At 46.4% G+C, this 19,655-nt stretch overlaps 1 protein-coding gene and 1 long non-coding RNA gene across 33 annotated transcripts in view; one reads left to right on the top strand and one right to left on the bottom strand.

Moving 5' to 3' along the window:
• Positions 1–19,655, bottom strand: part of scrib (scribble planar cell polarity protein) — a 69,667-nt gene that overhangs the window by 25,454 nt on the left and 24,558 nt on the right. For 13 of the 32 annotated variants that reach the window (XR_004468418.1, XM_015181676.2, XM_015181679.2 and 10 more), the window contains exons 6-21: positions 19,025–19,099; positions 15,183–15,397; positions 14,249–14,557; positions 14,106–14,185; positions 13,739–14,031; positions 5,989–6,614; positions 5,719–5,922; positions 5,454–5,640; positions 5,044–5,375; positions 3,692–3,976; positions 1,371–1,481; positions 1,125–1,304; positions 948–977; positions 532–690; positions 218–431; positions 22–110 (exon numbers count right to left, since the gene is read on the bottom strand). Coding sequence is in view for 31 of the 32 variants with exons in the window: in XM_015181676.2 (XP_015037162.2) it covers positions 22–110; positions 218–431; positions 532–690; positions 948–977; positions 1,125–1,304; positions 1,371–1,481; positions 3,692–3,976; positions 5,044–5,375; positions 5,454–5,640; positions 5,719–5,922; positions 5,989–6,614; positions 13,739–14,031; positions 14,106–14,185; positions 14,249–14,557; positions 15,183–15,397; positions 19,025–19,099 (3,389 nt within the window). In the remaining variant the exon portion in view is untranslated. Of the gene's footprint in view, positions 1–21; positions 111–217; positions 432–531; positions 691–947; positions 978–1,124; positions 1,305–1,370; positions 1,482–3,691; positions 3,977–5,043; positions 5,376–5,453; positions 5,641–5,718; positions 5,923–5,988; positions 6,615–6,690; positions 7,035–12,107; positions 12,277–13,738; positions 14,032–14,105; positions 14,186–14,248; positions 14,558–15,182; positions 15,398–19,024; positions 19,100–19,655 lie in introns of those variants that run through there. The other 19 variants (XM_015181669.2, XM_015181686.2, XM_015181681.2 and 16 more) reach the window with 10 other exon arrangements.
• LOC117183279 (uncharacterized) lies at positions 1,623–2,259 on the top strand. Its single transcript, XR_004468419.1, has 2 exons — positions 1,623–1,819; positions 1,879–2,259. It is a non-coding gene; the product is annotated as an uncharacterized lncRNA (long non-coding RNA).

Below are 19,655 nucleotides of genomic sequence, written 5' to 3'. Positions count from 1 at the left end.
GGAAGGCAGGGCAACACTCACCTGTCGCAGTCGCTCATCCTCTTCGTGATCCAAACTGGATACGCTCTGACTTTGACTGAGCTCCGAGCCCGTTTCCGAGGCGCGAGAGCCTTGAGGAACGGAACCAAACGAAACGAAACAAGACGAAACAAACAGAATGCAAAGTGAGTGAGGGAGGAGGAGGCTTAAAGCCAAGGATTATGGTGGGTTGCGTTACCTTGACGACTGCCACCGCTGCAGGATGCAGAGGAGTTGAAGCCGGTGCTCATGCCGCCCGCCTGGCCGATGGAATGAATTAAATTGGATTTGTCGTAGCCCTTGCAGACAACCAACTGGATCTCGTTGCCGGCGTTCCTCAAGACATTGACCGCGTCCTGATGCGAGGCACCCAGCAGGGAGTGTCCGTTAACCTCCAGCAGCCGCATGCCCACCTGCAGCCGCACACGCGCGCACACAAGCAAAGAAAGTTTCGATTAAGTTCATGCCACGCCAGACAACAATGGTGTGTGTGTGTGGCACACAACGTGTTACCTTAAGCCTTCCGTCGCGTCTGGCGGCGCCCACCGAGTTGATTTTGGAGACGAACACACCCTCGTCGGAGGGATCCCCGGGATTACCGCGCTGTCCGTTGAGGCCGCCCTTGATGTGCATGCCCAGGCGCTCGTTCTCGGCCTTGCTCAGGAGAACTTCCTGTGATTCACAAATTAGCAAAGAAACGGGGAAATTAGCAAGGACCGGCAAGGACTTGGCCGTAACAATCAAGTGGTTAACGGTGATGGCTAAAACAATGCAGAGGATGGATTGGGCGAAGCGGGAACGGGTGAAGGGGGGAACTTAAACTATGGAAGGCATTTGGCTAATTGAAATGTTAATGCAAGTAATATTTGTTTTTGTTCTGCAGAGGGAGGGACAAGGAGGAGCTCTTTGTGTCGTGAGCAAGGGCTTACCTCGGTCTTTACATACTCTACTTCAATTTTCTGTGCGATATACATAATTTCGTGTGAAAGCGTTTTGTTTGCAGAGTACAATAACAATAAGAAGTACAAGTTGAGGTATAAGAAACAGTGGCTCAAAGCTTATATACAAGTACGTACTAATGATTGAAAGAAAGACAAAGAACTCACTTGGAAACCAGGTGGCAGTGGATCGTGCTGTATGGTCAGTTTGATGTCATCTCCGGGCTTCAGTAGCTCCAGGACCGCATCCTGATGCGTTGCCTTGGACACATCCGCATCGTTCACCTTCAGTATACGATCGCCCATCCTCAGCTTGCCGCACTTTGAGGCAATGCCGCCAGGCACAATCTGTGTGGGTGTGTTTATTTCGGCTTAGTAATAGTTGATCCAAGGGTGACCCTTTCATCTACTTACGTGTGAGATGAAGATGCCAGGCTCACGATTGCCGAACGGCACACAGGAATGATCCGTGCCGCCGATGATGCTGAAGCCCAGCGAGCCCTGATTCTTGGGCAGTACAACCTCCTGTGGAAACAATAGAGTAACCCGATTAGCAGGTCTTCAGAATGGTATGTATATAAGTCTAGAAACCCTAAAAGGACTGCCGTGTATGATGCTGGGGTGCGCGTGCGTGCTTATATGTATGTCGGTGAGTGTCGAATGAATGTGAGATGTGTGTGCAAAATTGTTGGTGATATTTACATGGAATTTCAATCATTTATTTTCCGGGAGACATAAAAACATAACAAACAAAACAGACACCAAACCAAAGAAGAAAAAAAAGGAAGGAAGGAAGGAAACAATCAAGAAACCCATAACAGAACAGAGAGAGAAATCATTAAACAAACATTTAATACCGGAAAGTGAGTAATAATTTAATAAATAATGAATAACCTTTGGCTTATGAATAACTTAACATTAGATTAAATGGCAGAGCAGACCAGAGAGCTCTCTTCTTTTTGCAGTTTTATTAGTCAGATTCCGAGAAGCCATTCCCACACAAAAGGGACTTTGCGGGCGGACCTGCGGTTCGTTCAAATCCTGAGCACTGAGATATTAAAATATCAAAACAAGAGGCACGGCACTCGTCTGGCCCTGGCAATCAAACAAAACTCCACTCCTGTCAAGATGCCAAATAAACACATGTGCGTGTGCAGTCTTGCGCATGTATGTGGCATGCAACAGCAAAACTTTTATCAATTAACTCTGGCAACAAATTGAATTCTTAAGAGTTCGATGCCGCCGGCCAGCCATAGCCAGGGCAGCCATGGAAATTAAAAACAATTAAATATTTGATATAACATTTGCTCGAATGCCAGTAGCGGCATCAGTGTTTGCACACCACAGACCGAGAGACCGAGAGACAGACAGACAGACAGAAAGCCAGAAGATTGTGAAAGCAAACAGAAATATTTAAAGTTTACTTATGGGCTGATGCTCTGGATGAGCGAACAACCGGGAGAAATAAATCTGCAGTTGAGGCATTTAGAGTAAATCTCTTTTCGGGGCTCGAGACTCTGGTCTCTAGTAGTTTTTCATTCGTATATTATTTAAACACGTTTGCATGTTGCATAGTTTGCTGCTTTACTTATTTATGCAGCAAGTGGCAAAGTGACAAAGCTTGTGCCACACACACACACAGAGAGAAGGAGAGAGAGATTTCTTGCCGGGATTTGCTTCATGTCAACGATGACACTCGAGTGGCTTTCTATGGAGGAGGAGGAGGAGGCGGATATAGAGGAGTGTGAGTGTGTAAACCATTCTGCCGTTCAAAAGCGAAGGCGCTTTGGCCCGTCACTTGAAACGGATTCAGTTACAGCCAAAGAAAAAAAAAGACACTAAATATTCAAGTGCTCAAGAGAGAGCCCTTTCCAGCCACTCTTTTTTTTGGAGGGAAACATTAAAAACATGGTTTGTTCATTAGGGAATTATATTTATATATAAAATGTTGGTTAGTAGAGTAGTAGAATATTTAGTGTATTTTTTTTAGTTGTTAAATTCTAAGTACAGAAAATGATTGATTGCATGCAAAAGTAGGTTTCCTTTCAAGTGATTAATCGATTAATAATTATTACAATAGGCTGTCCCTTCCATAACCATAACCATTTCATTGATATCCATTTCCGTTTCCCGTTTCCAGTCTCAAATGCTACTCAAATTAGTCATCGAAGCAGTCTCACAGCTCTCGTGTGAGTGTGAGTGCGAGTGTGTGTGGCAGAGGGTGCATGTTTTGCATGAAACTTAATGTAAGCGCAACCTCGTCCTCCGATCCATTCTTGGTTGTGGATGTGGGATGTGGGTGTGGGTGGACCACTCGGACCAACAGTTAAATCAAATCGTTTTGCAAAACGCACAAGAATATTTATTAACCAAATGCAACGCTTAATCGAGTGCCAATATTGCAGTGTAGAATTATTCAATTATAAATTTCAATAAACATTTCGTTTTCGATTCATTGTGAAGGTGCATTGTGTGGAGACTTGAGTGCAGGTTGGGGGGTGCAGGTGGCATGTGTGTGTTTGTGGCAAGAGAGAAAGCTCGGAATGAACTGCTGTTCTGCCGCTGTGCCGCTGTACCGCTGTACCGCTACTGTTTTGTGGGGGGCAGATTTACGCAACGATTCGTTAACTCTTTGGTGGAGGGCGGAGGTTGGCGGTTGGCGGTCTCTTGGCGGTGGGTCTGGCTCTGGGTGGGCTATGTGGGCTCTAGTGTAAGCGTGATGTGGAGATAGTCACCTCACTGATCAGGGGCTCCGCCAGCTGATTGTCGGTGATGCGCGTCATCACCGTCTCCGTGAACGTGGACTTGGTGATGGTCTCGGTGACTTTCCCCAGTTCGGTGGGCGCGGCCGGGAACATGGGCAGGTCGGGCTGCGGCTTGTTCACATTCACCGTTACAGCGCTGACGCCCACCTCATTGGGCCGTGCCACATGCACCTGATGCTGACTGCCGCCGCTGAGGAAGTGGGCCGGTATCATCGCCTGAAAATCATCGCTGGTCAGCGGTCGCAACGAGGAGGACTGCTCGGTATCGGGTATCGATGGGTTTTACGGTGGGGTTTTCAGTTTTTTTTTTTCGGAATAATCAAAATAATTTTAGGCAATTTTTTTTTTGTTTTTTTGGGTCGGTGTGGATTTAGAGAAAAAGAAAAACAAAAATATGTTGATTTTTTTGTAAATTTTGGATGGATGCTCTATCTTTATCTATAATCTAAGCTAAGCTAAGCTGCCCCAAGCCAAAGATTAGAGAACTGCATAGATGTTGCATATCATTCCTTATATCAGGCCTGTTTTTCGTTTACTTTTTGAAAGGAAAGCGATCATCTATGTGTTTTATAATCTTTGCTAACACGATATACATATGTTATATTATATATTGGATGATATATTGTATATACAATCCTCTAGGGGAAAACTCTGGCCTTCTTTTTTTTGTATTTTGAGATGCATTCAAGCCGGGGGGACAGAGAACACACATACAAATCAGTGCAGAACTTAAGCTATAAGATATATGGTTATGTGTCATGTATCTGGAGCTATAGAATGATTGTTTTTTGGGGGAGGTACAGTACAGACAAAACACAAGGCAGGGGGCGCACAAGGGGGGCACATGCAAAACAAAACACATACAAATCCATTAGACGAGTACGAGGGATGAGGAGAGCATATTGATAGGAGAGTTCTAGGAGTTCTATGGGGTTATGGATAATCTGGCGGATAAATGGATTAGCACAATTAGATATTAACTTAGGATCTACAATATAGGGTGTTGTGTTCATGTTTCATGTTTCCATTGATTTCTTTTCTTTCTTTTTTTGGCGCAAAATATCAACAACAATTTGCGTGCGACTCGAAGACCTGCGCTGCAGTTCCTTAGGTATCCCAATACGACTTACCTTCGAAGGAATCACAGCTGTGTTCAATAATTTATGCCAACTGCAGCGCAGGTTTCTTTTCCTAAAGGGGGGTGGGGGGTCTCTTAAGTCTACCGAAAAACGATCTTATGGACAAGAACATTGAGAATGACGTGCAATGCAGCTAAACGAAAGACTAAGAGTTAGGGCTAATGGTGTCCCTGGTTTCCTTACCTGAGCCTCGCCCGAATCACCGCTGGCGGTGGAGGCCGCCCCATTGGGCGCCACACTCTCGGCGTCCCCCAGGGGCACGGAATTGGTGCGCCTCGGGGCGGGCACTGGCTGGCCCGTCGTCTTGTCCAGCACTATCGCAGTGCCGGCGGCAGCACCAAATCCATTCGTTTTGCTGCTTGGCAGCGTGTTGTTATTGTTGTTGTTGTTGGCTGCCACAGGTGCCACAGCTGCGGATGCAAGTGTGGTGGGTGTGGGTGTGGTGGTGGCCAATGTGTTGTACTTGTACGGCTGCTCGACGTAACTGACATCGCCCGCAGACCGCTGGAAGTTGGCTGCAGGAACACAGGAAAATGTCGGTTAATCAACGCGCAGGGGGGCAGGGGGATATCCGGAGGAGGAGGCGCACTAACCTGGACGATTGGCCAGATAGCCGGATGGACTCAACGAGTTGAGCACGGCGGGACTGCGCGGACTTGTCGGCGGCTCTAGGGGGCCGCGGTACTCGCGCTGCAGGACGAGCCGCACAAAGCGCTGCGGCTCGGTGAGGCAGGCCACGGCCGCATCGTGATGCGCCTCCGTCATATCGTTGCCGTTAATCTGCGCATCGGATGGTACAACGAAATGCCATTAGCACGTGTCGGAAGACCCTAACCCTAACCCCAGACCCCTACTTACCGCCATCACCCGGTCGCCGACCATGATTTTGCCATCGCGATGCGCCAGTCCGCCCTCCGTGATGCGTGATATGAAAATGCCATCGCAATCGTCCTTGAACGGTGGCGAGCCCTTGCCCCCGGCAATGCTGAAGCCCAGTCCCTGGCCGATTTGATCGCGTATCAGCGTCGTGTGCAGCTGGATGTAGCTCAACGGAGCAGCTTCCTGCAAGGATTCAACACGGAAATCAATCACGAGTGAGCGAATGCTAGGAAATTATGCGATACACACCCTGCCATTCGGTAGCAGCCCATTGGGGGCCGGCTCCACGATGCTCTGTACAGCTGGGGGCGTGGCAAACACATTAGCGGAATAGCCATGCGCCGGAGCCACCATTTGCTGGACTACAGGCTGCTGCAGCATCTGTTGTGGCTGCTGGAACTGCTGCTGCTGGTGCTGCTGCTGCTGCTGGGGCATTATCTCGATGGGCGCTGGAATGTATCTCTCTTGCTGCGGCTGTGGCACCTCTGTGGCCACCAGAGGACGCGTCTCCACGGAGATCTGTGACACACTGCCGTCCTCGCTGAACACCGGATGGCCAATCAGACGCGTCACCTCACGCTGCACCACCAGCACGAGGACAGCGCCGCAGGCCTTGAGCACCTGCACCGCCTGATAGTGGTCCGCCTCGACCACGACAATCCCATTGACCTTGAGCACTTTGTCGCCGACTTTGAGGCCGGCCAGGTCGGCGGGTCCCGCCTCGGTGACCCGTGATATGAAGATGCCGTCGTCGTCGCCCTTGAACGGTGTCGAACCCTTGCCACCGGCAATGCTCAAGCCGAGTCCCGCCGCCGTGCGCTCAATGTGGATCTCGTACTGCTCCAAACGCAGCTCCGTGACGCCATCCAAGTTATCTGCAAATAAAAGGGACAAAGGGAGACACGTTTAAATGGTGCTTCTGGTGAGGATGATCTCTCGCTCGCTGTCTACCGTAGTGCTGTCGCTGCCTTTCCGCGTAATCCCTGTCCACGGGATCATAGCTGGTGACGATGCGCACACGTTTGCCCTTCCTCTGAAGGGAGCCCATGGGACTGCGGTTCGAGGAGGCCAAAGAGCTGCGAAGGCTGCTCATCGCGGGGCTGTTCCTGCCACTGCCCGCTCCCGAGTAGCCCCCAAAGTGGCTCCCATTGCCGTTTCCATTGCTCTTCTGGCCATTTCGTGGCAGGGTATTGTTACCCTCTTTGACTTTGATTTTGACATTGAACATTTTGTTTTTGTTTTATATATATTTGAGTGCACTTTTTAATATGAAAGCAGCAGCATCTTTGAACCGCCTGTGGAGTGTGGAGTGTGTGGGGGGGAGGCAAGAACCTATTTTTTATTTCACTGCACTTTTTAATATGCTCAAAAACTAAACGAAACTTTGTTTGGCTATCGATCTGGTGCATGCAACATCTACTGCTTGCAATGCATCTGCTCGTGTGCAGTGGCATAGAAAGCTTCCCCTCCCCACCCTCCCATCCCTGCCCTGGAAATTAGCTCGATTTAATCAAATTTAAACCGACAAAACCCCCCATTTGGATAAATTTGGGCCTGGCATAAATTTGCGCTTTAATGATATTCAAATGGCCCCGAAAAAGTTGGCCCAAGCATCTGCCACTTGGCCATAAACACGGCAGTCAATGAACCGCTGCCGAAAAGAGACTAGAAAACAGACATAAAACCAACGACCTTGCGATGGGGCTGGGGATAGGGGGGGAGAGAGCACTTTCCCACCTCCAAATGACCGACGATACAACGAGTTTGAATAATTATTTAATAAATAAACAGACACTCGACTTTTCAGGGGGGAGGCGGGGAGCAATGGTGTCCCAGACAGAAGAGGCCTCACCGCACAGGTGGGGCGTGGGGCAGCTCATGATTTGCACTCAATAAATCCGTCGGCACTTTCTTTTTGGCAACTCTCAAGGACGCCAAGAGACAGCCAGACAGTTGATAAAAGTAAAAGTAAGAGACAATTTTCTGTTTGTAATTGTATGCGAGTTGTGTTTTCTTCATGTTAATCAAAGTATAATTCCAAAGAAAACCCAAAGGAAAGTCTGTCTCTGCCATCGTCGGAGTCGAAGACTTTAATTTTGTTGGCTTTTAGTCAACTTCTTCGTCTCCTGCCTCCTCTTTGGCATCAAATCGATTTCAATTCGATTACAATGCGATTCCTTATTGAGTTTGACAAGTTGAGCGAAATATATTTACGAGCATATTCTTGAGATTTGTATACGAGTACTTTACGCATCATAATTCTCGTAAATTTACCAGCAAAAGGTGTTTCATTAAATTGTGTATAAATGCACGAGAAGAATATTTATGAATGTCCTTTTGTGTGCGTGTTTTTGTACCCTGTACTGAGGGTGGTATGATTTTTGTATGCCTATGTTTTCAAGGTAGAAAGAAAGAGTAGTTGTAGAGAAGGCAGTGGCCCAAGAACGACTACAAATCCTTTTCAGCGAGACTTGAATGGAGCATAAATGTGCCGCGTCATGCACACGACATGTACATTGTTGCATCATTCGCTTGTGCCTCTCGTGTCCAGCACACTGTATTGTATGTGGTTTTTGCCTTCTAAGTCCCCAGCCTAGGTCTCCATCTCGGCTGTATTTTGTTTTTGCATACTCGGCCATTCTCCTTTGCATTTCTCTGAGAAATAGAAGCCATGAAGCCTCAAAAGATAATTTCTTTCTTTCTATACACAATGGCTGTTCCAGGATATCAACAGCCCTTATTCCTAAAGATAGTCCTTCCTTCCCTTGTCTTTTATGTTTGATTCCCTCATATTCTCGGACAAACGGAGGGACATTCTTTATGGATTTGCAGGACAAGCCACACACACCCGCACCCACATATGGAATGCGATGGCTTCATTTTGCCATCTTTTCAGGCTTTTCTTTGGCCTGTAAGAGGAGCCAGGGTCAACAATAACCCGAGGGGGGAAAGCCATAAAACAAAATAAGATTTGTGTTGCCATGTGGCAAGAGGAGGACACGTGCCGTGGCCAGCCAAGCCGTGTGTGTGGGTTCCAGGACTGTATTTAAGGGAAAGGTACAGCCACTACAAGTACAGCAGCAAGGCATGCCACATATTTTGTTATCACTCATTTGTGGCAGCAACTCTCTCGCTCTCTCTCTCTCGCCGTGTGGCAGCCACTTAAGCAGACATTTAACCATTTTACGATGACATCCGTGGCCGTGATGCGATCCCCTCCAAAAAGTAATACCCGCGTAAAAGAAATGGCATAAAAATATAAAAATTTAAATACGCCAAAAGATGAGGAGAGACATAAAATGTTGGGGTGGAGGGGAGGGGGTCTCCAGCATGAGAAGGTGATGATGATTATGATGGAGATTCCCCGAATGCATTAGCATTCGCATTCGCATTCACATTCACATTCACATTCGCATATGTATCTGGGAGTCTGTATCTCTGTTGCTGTATCTCTGGTGTATGGCAAATTCCAAATCAATGTTGTCCCTTCTCCGGTTTTTTTTTTGTCATCTATATGTAAATGCGAGCTGGAGGAAGAGGACTCCACTTCCCTGTTGGCCCTGGTAAATTAGCAGACAGTCGTCTGGACACATGCCAAAAGCCAGCAGCACAAATCATGCGAGTATTTCGCATCACCGCAGTCGTCTGTGGCCAAGAAATGACAGCGCCAGTCCTCCAGCAGCTCCGTCTTCGACTCATCCATGACATATTCGTTTGGACAAGTGGCACGGAAACTTTTGAGGCACACAAACAACTTTTTTGTCTTCGTTTATGCAGATGCCGGAATACATTTGCCCCCCGCCCTCCCACAGTCGGGCCCTGCTTTGAGGCAATGACCGTATGGATTCAATCGATTTTAATTATCATGGAACACAAGATCAAGTATTCCAGGGCATATAAAGCGCCCCATCTGCCCGTAGATCCGACGCTGCCCTCAGACCCATCGATAGGGCCACGTGAGCTGCTGCGTCTGCTGTGAAAAATGCCCGAGTTATGGCCGGGGTAAAGGTCAGAGCAGAGCTCCATGATTAATTGCAGTTCAGGTTGGTCGGGGACTAGTGTTGGGGCATGCCGCGGTTGACAAATTGCAAGTGTTAAGCTTTGAAACATCAACAATGCGGCGACAAAAATTAATGAACAAAGTTTTTATGCCACCATCAAAACAAAACGGGGGAAAAAAACAATCACAATCTGACCCTCAATCAAATTTGGAGGGACGAGAGGGAAACCCTCTGTTTCCCTAGAAGATATTCCGGCACAAATGTCCCCTAAGCGAAAGGATACATTCGAACTGTGGCGAATACTGTGGGAAACCCTCTGTTTCCCTTGAAGATATTCCGGTACAAACGTCCCCTAAGCGAAAGGATACATATTGCCATTCACGCGTGAACGTGAGAGAAACACCGCCCCTACGAGTATTGCCCCACGAATAGAGGGGTGTCCTATCTTATCGCCACTTTCGGAATGCCTAAGCTTCCTCCATGTTGCGATAAGAGCCAAAATAAAAGGGGAGTTGGGGGAGATAAAAAAAAAAACACCTCTGACGCGACGCGTAGACCAAAAACAAAGCGATATGGATTGTGTGTAGAACTTTGTGAATCATTACGACATGCTCGTATTTTTGGACACAGGAAAGCATTACAAGGGGCACAGTCAAGTGGCAGGGCAGGTAATGACCTTGGTCCACCTGTCGTATCGGGATATACAACTGGGGGAGGGGGGAGGGTGGTGAAAACCTACTAGAAATCGTGTGCGAACTGTTGGCTGATTAACGTGTTTATAGAGAACTCTGTTGGATGATATCATGGCATTCTGGAGTCGGGCGGTGGTGGGGGGCGTTAGACTGATTGTCCCTCTGGGTGCCATGTTGATTGCTATTGCCACTTGCCACAGGCGGCCGCATGTTGCTGCTCTGCTTCCTGTTGCTGTTGCAGTCGGTTTGCTCGGCAATTACGCGAATTTTCCACATTTTCCGTACTGCTATCAACATGGCGGCGGGAAATATTGGAAAATGCTATGCAAAATTCTTTGACCTAACCGTCGCTTCATCCCCCCCCCCTCCCTCTCCCTCTCTCTCTCCCTCACTATTTCTGGATCTCTTGCTGTATCTCTCACTCGTTCTGTAGCTGGCATTTATTGCATTTTTGTTTGTTTTTGTCGCGCAAACGAGAAAATGGGCTTTGGACTTTGGGGGAAAGCGGGGGGGGAAAGCTGTCACAAATCGGGAGGAAGACAGCTACCCCATCCCCCGCCCTCGCCCCCCCGTTTAAAGCGTTAAACTTTGCATGCAACTGTGAAATGCCCCCAAGGCCCGTGAGCCGAAAACTTGAACAATATTTTTGGGCCCAGGCCCAGCAATAGAATTGCGCTTTTGTTTGGGCCAGAACAGAGCAAATAGTTTAAATTGTTATTTACACAGGCAGGGACTGTGCTGGGGCTGTGCCACACGCAACAATGATGTGTGATGAAAGGGTGCAAGCAAAACAGAACAAACAGAACAAACACAAGGAGCGGCAGCAAAAATTCAATAAGAATCCGATGCAATCAACGATACACAATACATAAATAATGAATGCCATTGCCTTGAGCTTATCAATGGTATTATTTATTGGCCAACATGCATCCCGCAACATGCAGGACCCAGGAACCCACAACGTTTTCGCTTTAAGGAAGGAAATGTGCAGCTTATTGTTTGCCTTCTCAGCCCGGCAAAAGGAATGCCAAAGGAATTGTGCAAATGTTGATTGTATTGCCGTAGCCGTAGCCGTGTCGTTTGCCAATATATCTAACCAGAAAAATCTGTGCTGGCGCACAACGAAAAGGAAAGGGAAATTCCGGGCTAAACCGGATATGCACACAGAACCCGACCGAGCACTTTCCGATATTTGTCATCTGCAAATATCCAACAGAGCAGCAGAGCAGCAGAGCTACAGTGTGATAGTGTGAGGATGCCTCTTCTCCTCTCTACAAACAAGACTAAATTTACTTTCAAGTAGCTCATTTTCGGGGGTATGCCTGACAGACCCCGAATGCAAATAGGGCTCCTGCAAGGAGTGTGCACTTGGCTTTTTCCGGTGGCAAGCGGGGGCGGGGGGCTGGAGGGGCAACCTTGAAGGGCCTTGCATTTGCTATGGCAAATTTGCAGTTTGAAATTCAATTTGAGGCATACGCCGCGTATGCGCAATGCGAGAAACCGGAAGAAAAACCAAACAAAAATCGATGTTCACACGTCGGAAGACAGACACAAAAAAAGAAGCATTTCACACACACTCTCTCTCTCCCTCTCTCTCTCTTTCTCTTGAGAAATGCTTCTTTTTTTGGGGTCTGGCCTTCTCCGTCGATGAGTCAGGCGGTGTCTCAAGGCGTACTGCTGCGAAAGTGAAGTTCTGTGCGAAGTAAATGCAACTTCAGCTATTGTTAATTCAATGGCTATTGTTTATGCCTCTCTTTTGAAACAATAATAAAAGTTAAGTTCAACAAATTAGCAGCGAAACGGTGCCGTGCAGTGCGGTGCGGTGCGCGTCTCTCGCGACGTTGACAAAACGCAAGCGTAACTGAAAAATGACTAAAGCAGGCGTCCGGGCAGAGTGGGCCAAGTGCCCCAGGCCGCAGGCAGAGTGGCCCCCACTCAATGGCAAATGCAATCAGTCGCTCTCCGGCATCAGTCGCTCTCTCTCTCTTTCTTGCTGTGCGCTCTCTGTGTACAGGTAGGCGGCGGCTCTCGGGTACTGGCCATAATAAGGCGGCGACTCATTTCAGTTTCATTTAAACAGTTTTTTCCCCCCCCCAGTACCCTGGAAAGTGCGGGTGGAACGAGGGTAGATACTCTTTTAAACTAATTGAATGTCTGTTTGAACAGCTGTGTATCGAGGGCTCTGTGGAGAGTCATCATCGTGGAGCTGTGGTTTCAACAATTTGAAAGATATGGGAGTCACAGTTGTATCTATTACAGGCACAGCTATTATCGACTTAACTAACCCAAGGAGGGCTCCTTCCCTGCAATTTCCCCATCTTTTCAGCCCATTCGAAATGGTTTGCCCGCTGATTCCCACAGTAATAGGTACTCCCTAGTCGTTATCTACCCTTTTAGTAGTGTATTTTTTTCGTACTTGTTGCCCATCGAGTGCTCTCTAGCCTCGTCTTCTCTCTCTCTGTTCTCTTTTCTTTGTGCTCTGCCTGTTTACCCCTCTTTCGAGTGAAGTTTGCACTGTTTTTGTCCGCTGTTCTTCGTTCTTTTATCTCTAGGGTTCCTCCATTATTGCATTGCACCCTGCCGTGGGCTTGTAGCTGTTCTTTTTTTTTTTGTGTTGTGTTTTGTTATCAGCTTTTGCAAGCCAGCCAACAGATATCGCTGGCTGATAAGCTCTACCTGCCGCTGCCCCTGCCCCTGCCCCTGTGATGGTGTGCGTGTTGGTGTAAAACTACGTGCAAGGCCTATTTATAGGCCAAGTTTTTCTGCCTGTTGCGTGTCTGCGTGTGTTGCACAAGCCCCGAGCCAGAGCCAGAGCCCAAGCGGGGGGCGTCTCTCCACACCTGTCGCACTGTCGTAACGCGCTTTTAATCGTCGTCTCTCTCCCACTCTTTTTTCCTCTATTTTTTAGTTGTTTGTTGATATAATTAACGGCGGACGTCGGACATAGGAAGTACAAGCCATTGAAAGGCCTAGACCGACATTTACATTTGTATCCATAAAGATATGTGTTTGTGGGATGCAGGAAAGAGCCACATCTAAAAGGGGTCATATGGGTGGCTCTCTCTCTCTCGTTCTGTGGTTTTTCTTTCTTTATGATTATATTTCCACTTTAGCCTCTGATGCAAAATGAGTGGAAATTACTGGTCACTGGTCACTGGACAGCCCCTCACAGCCCCTCCTCTCCTTCGCATATCGATTTCCCAATCAATGAAGCACTCATCAGGGCACTGCACTGTACAGCTTGTGGAGGCAGTAATATGTACATGTATTGTAGATTTAATTAATTAGAACTATTTGGATATTTACCTTGTGTCCCTCCCTCCTTTGTCTCGTTTGTGGCTATGGGTATGGGCGATAGGGAGACGTCGAATGGATGCTGGGTCTGGGTCTGGGACTGTGACTCTTGCCCCTCGGAATCGACATCGATATCGGCGTTCTCCTCCTCCTCGATGGGCGACGTCACTTTGCCCAGCGATGAGTGCGGCGGTGTGGGGGTTTCGTTGCGTTCCTGGGTGGCCAAGGCGTTGGCCAGTATTTCGTTGGCCTGCTTGTCGGTTAAATGCTGAACGCGTTTGTTCTTCAAATGATGGGGAGTGTCCCTGGGGATTACAAGAATATAAATTAGTTTTAGCCGGGGGAAATGCAGTGGGAATTTCCCTCCCCTCTCTCTTACCTTCTGTGGAGTTTCGGTGGACGTTTGTAAAAGTCATCGTCCTCGCCCTCCACCTGAAAGCCCACACGGCGATCGGATTCCTGGTAAGGCGGGTAATTACAAACGATTACAGAGAATAACAGAAAGGCCCTTTCTAAACTTACGAATTCATCTTCCTGCTCTTCGTCGTCCGGCACATCTTCGGAGGCTGCGGCCACCGTTGCAGCTGCTGCCACAATCTCAACAACAGCTGCTGGTGGTGCCGCCTTTGTGTTGTTGTGGCTGCTGCCTTTGCTGCTGTTGTTGTCTGCGGCTGGTGCTGCAGGGGCACCTGTTGGAATGCTGTTGTTGGAGGAGGTCTGCTTGGAATTTACACCAACGACCGGTTGCTGCACTGGCTGCGGTGGCGCCTGTTGGTGATTATTTGCCAGGGTGCGCGTCTCGGTTGGCGTCTCCGCTACTTTGGTGCCATTCTACAAAGGGCAAATATACAGTAGATGTAGTTTAAAAGTATAATATAAGTAAAATGTACTTGGTTTCTATAGAAGCAGTAATTGAGACATTAATAAGTCGTGTAAAATACATGTAGAATTCTGAAACCTACTGGCGCCAGCAGGTGTCGCTAGTATGTAGCAGTTGTGTCGTCTTACATACATGCATCAAATGTAGATTTCAGAGGCTATACGATTTTGATTCAATTGAAATCTTTATAACTTTACTATATACAATCGAAAAGATATAAAAATTGGTGGATACGCAGATAATTACTTCCCACACGTTTGGGAGCTGTTTCATTGCTCTGACTAAACAATTAAGGGCAATACCCAGGAGAGATTTGCCCAATCGCTCAAAATTTTTGATTAAATCTAATATATTTATATATGTTTGTAAAGATCTATAAAACGTTCCCTTCCGTAAGGCAGGAAGGTTGATGACCCCCCACCCCATATCGTTATGACTAAGCAAATGTATTAATCACACGATCAATATGTGTTTTATGCCACAAATGAGTGTCATATATACACTACAGAGTCATGACGATTACTGATAGATACGTATGACCCGCTATCTGCACAATTATGGATCCTAAACACTCACCTCCTCTGGCAGCGTCACCAGATTGGCATGCTCCTCGTGGCGACTGCGCTCCACCTTCAGCTTTTGCGCCTTGGCCTTGAGATCCTTGGGATGCGGCGTGTTCTGGCGCACGAAGGGCGTGTCCTTCTCCTGGGTGGCCTCCTCCGAGAACTTGACCACCGTGCGGGATGGCTCTCGCTCCTCGAACGGTTCCGAGTCCGATTCCAGATCGCGTGCTATATTTATGAAGAAAGCAGGCCAAAGAATTCCATTAGCAAGCAATTAATCGAGGTATACGATATGTGTGTGTGTTCGGGGTGTTTCGGGGTCTCAGATTAGTGGAACTGCATGCCCATGCACACACACACACACGATATATACATGGCTACTATATAATATACTATATACTAGATGAAGAGTGTTATTTATTATATACAAACGGATTTATGTATTGGCTAAAAGCTCTTAATGGTCTACGGTTTTGGCTGTTGGCATTGGGTTTTTGCACAAATCAATAAATAATAAATAATACGACTATTAAAAGCCGAAAGAAACTATTTTCGGGCGCCGCGGCGTAAACATTTCCGGAGCAGCAAGTGGCAGGCATCCAATCGAAAACCTGGACACAACCACAGCCTCTCTAATCCATCAAGTGTTTATGAGTAGGCTGTGTGTGCGGCCGTAAATTTTCACACATGTAAACAACATAAAAGTTGCAACATGTGGCAATCAGAGAGGCACAGGCACGGGCACAGCCTCCTCGCCCCACCAATCAATCTACGCAGCAATTGCAGGCGCCCTCCCCCTGCTTCGAGTGGTGGTTGGGTGGTTGGGTGGGTGGTCTGTTTGTTACAACAAATAAACAAGAACTTAATTATAGACTGCGGTAGTCGAGGCGGGAGATACCCTTACACCCTCAACCGAGGAGGGCTGCTGCATGACGCGGGACTCCATATGTTGCATATTTTGATGGTTTTTTCGATCTAGGGGTCTTGTCTTTGAATCTGTTGTTTCCTACAGTCAGCTACATATCTTTCCAATTGAGAGCCTAGCTCTTTAAAAACGCATCCTTCTGGGAACCCCCCCGGAGCTCCTCGAAGCTCTTCCAGAGTACAAACAAATGTACATGTAAATCATTGTTTATGGCACTTCCGTAGCCCAGGGCCGGCCCTGAGTCCTAAGTAGCTGCAGCCACACACTGCCGTAACTTACAATCGTTAACGATTTTAGCATAGACAAATACTCGGTAGATCAACAGCCAGCAGGTTCCCTCGCAGCGGGGGGGGGAAAGAGACTCAAATAAACTGAATTTTGTGGGTCAGCCAAGGAACATATATGAAGATTTATGCAAATTAAATAAACTGAATGAAACAACATGTTGTAATGACAATCATTTAAAGCCATGGGGGGCGTTAGGTGGTTCCGAGTCTTCCACGACCGTCACTCAAAAGAGCTTTAATTGGATAATTTGTTCGACGATGACGACTACGACGCTTACATGACTCTAAAAATATAATATCTACTCGCATTCGTGGATAGAAAACAATGAAAGGCAGAGTCAAAGCCAACGCCAAAGCGTTTTGATCTTGAAATCGTTCACACATTTGTCTAAATTGTTTGAGTTATGCGAGTTTTCCCCTTAGAGGTTGTTGTGTGTGCACTTAATCCGTCATTGGAGTGGATTGAATGGATCGGAACGGTACGGAACGTATCGGCAGTCGAGTCTGAGACGAGTTTTTCGAGCCGAGATCTATGCTGATGATATATACTATTTATAGGCCAGCACTTCTTCAATGCTAAAACCCGTTTCGAAGCCAAATAACAGTTACGACATATTGATAGATATACATTTCGATTGGGGAAGGAACTACGCAACAGAATGGCGACCACAAAACAGCAACAACTACACAAAACAACAAAAATAACAGGTTGGAATCGCAAGGCAGTCAATCAGTCGGATGGCACAGTGAAGACTCTACAGAGGGGAGGCTAGACTCCAAACTAAATTTACATATGATTATATACAGAAATATGGTAGAAATAGCATACACTTCGATGTAATCATTTATAGAATGGTATACGGCCCAAGAAAAATCTATACCATACGCATCTTAGCTCTGGGCTGTGTTATCGTGTGTTATCGAAATATATCGATTTTTATGTTTGGTAAACAGCGATTATACGTTTGCTATTGATTGAAATAGAGTATTTCCTTATCGAAATTGGTTTTAAGCTCGATTCTATATGGTTAAAAAACCATTTTGTTATCGTAATCGGGATAAGTATCGGTTTTAATATCGATCTCAGATTAAATATCGCTGTATCTGTCTATAGCCCGCAGATTTCATCCTAGTATATCACCTGCAGATTGTCTCCTGCATAAAACGATTGTTTATAAAATTCCAATTTCGATAAATAATCGATAAATCGATATTTTATCATTCCTACGAAAGCTAGATATCGTTCTCCCCCCAGAAACTCATAACTTTTGATACACTTTATGGCAAGGGGCCGTTCCATCGTTAACCTCAAAGCCATGTTCCACTGTAATCCCCCCCGTGTGACAGGCCATTAATCAACCGTTAGTTTTGGTGGCACACACACACACACTCAGAGAGCACTCACAAGGCGATTAATAATATTAACCAACGCAGCGTCATACCCAATTCTAATTACATTGCCCGACGATCTTGTTCCACATTCGCTTCCCCCAAACGCCACTCCCTGCCATGACGTCACACAATCGTTGACATCACTCAAGTGCTCGGTGGTGGGGGGTGGTGGTGGGGGATACTCTTTGCAACAGACACACTTTTGGTGTTGTCTGTGAAGCTTGGAAGATAAATGGAAATGGATCGCAACAGCAGCATCTTTGTGGCACTTGCAGCCAACAAACAAATCGTCTGTGTGGGGCATGTGGGGCATGTGGAGCCCGCTTTGATCATCTGGCATGCTGCCACTGACACGACAGCCAAAACTGCTCAATCAGAGGGCACCGAACAGGGTGGCAGGCGATCCATAACCAAATCCAAATCCAAATCCGAAATGCCCCATTTGCCATTCCTCAAGTGGGGGCCTGTGGAAAATTCTGGCATTTGCGAATGAATGGAATATAAACAGAAAAGTACTATAATAACATAATCAAATCATAAACACACAAATCGACACACACTTTTGCCATCCATCTCTGCATGCGAGTATATTCGATGGGTGCGTGTGCCTTTTTCTAGATATTTGTTCTCAATATTTTCCCAGCCAACGCCCGGCCCAGAGATTGTTACTACAACAACAAACAGAAAACTAGTTGTCATGACGTCATTTGTTAGTAGAGTAAAGACCGGTTTCTGTTTTGGTTTTCAAGCAATGACAATGGCCCAATGCTGGCCAGGCCAAGATGCGTTTCAGAGACAAGTTTTTTTTCGGTAGAACTATGATCTAAGGAGAGCTTTCGGAAGGGTTACAGAAACGAGATGTTAATGAAGAGGGGGGAAAGGGAAAGGAAAAATAATGGTATACAGTCTTGTTTCTTTGGAGATCATCTAAATCTAAGATTGAAATGATTTTTCCTAAGGCATTGGGATGGAATTTTGTTCAAAGTCGAATGAAAATGCTGTTAAAGCTGAGATCATCTAAATTATTCATCGGTTATGGTATACGATATACATTCCAAGCAGAGATCACATGCAAATGTTTTTGGGTCCGAGGCATGCTATGAAAGCGAGTCTTTAAAGTAGAGTCGGAACTCTATTATAAAGACACATGTTATATGTACAAAATGCAGATACATAGATAGATAGATAGTTATATAGATAGCGTTTTTTTTTTTCACACACAAAAACAACGAGGTAATACTTAAAGCAAACCTTTCTGTTGATAACTGAAGAATTCCATTGAATCGAACTTTTCGCTTGATCTATAAAGCGTCGTGGCTGGATAGTCTTTCGATTGTTTGGATCATCGATACACACACACACACGCACACACACACACAGAGAGAAAGAGATAGGGAGCGAAAGAAGGTGGGTGGTTGGATGGAGTGAAGGACGTGTGGTGCAGAGCGTGACGTGGCAGATTGCAAAGAAAGTAAATCCAAAAATAAATCAGTAGGAAAACAATTAAGGAAAAAGGTGCCAAAGCACAGATCACAATAGATATTTAGGTACACAGGGGAAAAGACACATACTATAAAATATAATATATAACAGGGCCAACAAATTGAATTTCCAAATCTTTGCCAGTTTGGAATTTGTTCCCCCCAAAGAGAGTGAGAGAGATAGTGAAAGGTAACGGGCATTGTACACAGAGCTCTTTTGGATAGCAGCTCGTTTCTGGTTCTGTTTTTGCTTTTTGTCTGCGATGTTTGCTCACTTTGCTCCCTCGTTCTCTGCGGCTCAAAGTACACAAGAGTACACTTGGAGAAATATTCTCTGTGCAAGTTAATGATCTAAAATATTCCAGATAATAGAAAAAATAGTTGGAGAACTTTCAATCTGA

This window comes from Drosophila pseudoobscura, chromosome 2, assembly GCF_009870125.1.
Source record: "Drosophila pseudoobscura strain MV-25-SWS-2005 chromosome 2, UCI_Dpse_MV25, whole genome shotgun sequence".
Classification (NCBI taxonomy): Eukaryota; Metazoa; Arthropoda; class Insecta; order Diptera; family Drosophilidae; genus Drosophila; species Drosophila pseudoobscura.
The sequence above is the reverse complement of the archived record's forward strand: the minus strand, read 5'-3'. Positions and strand labels throughout refer to the sequence as shown.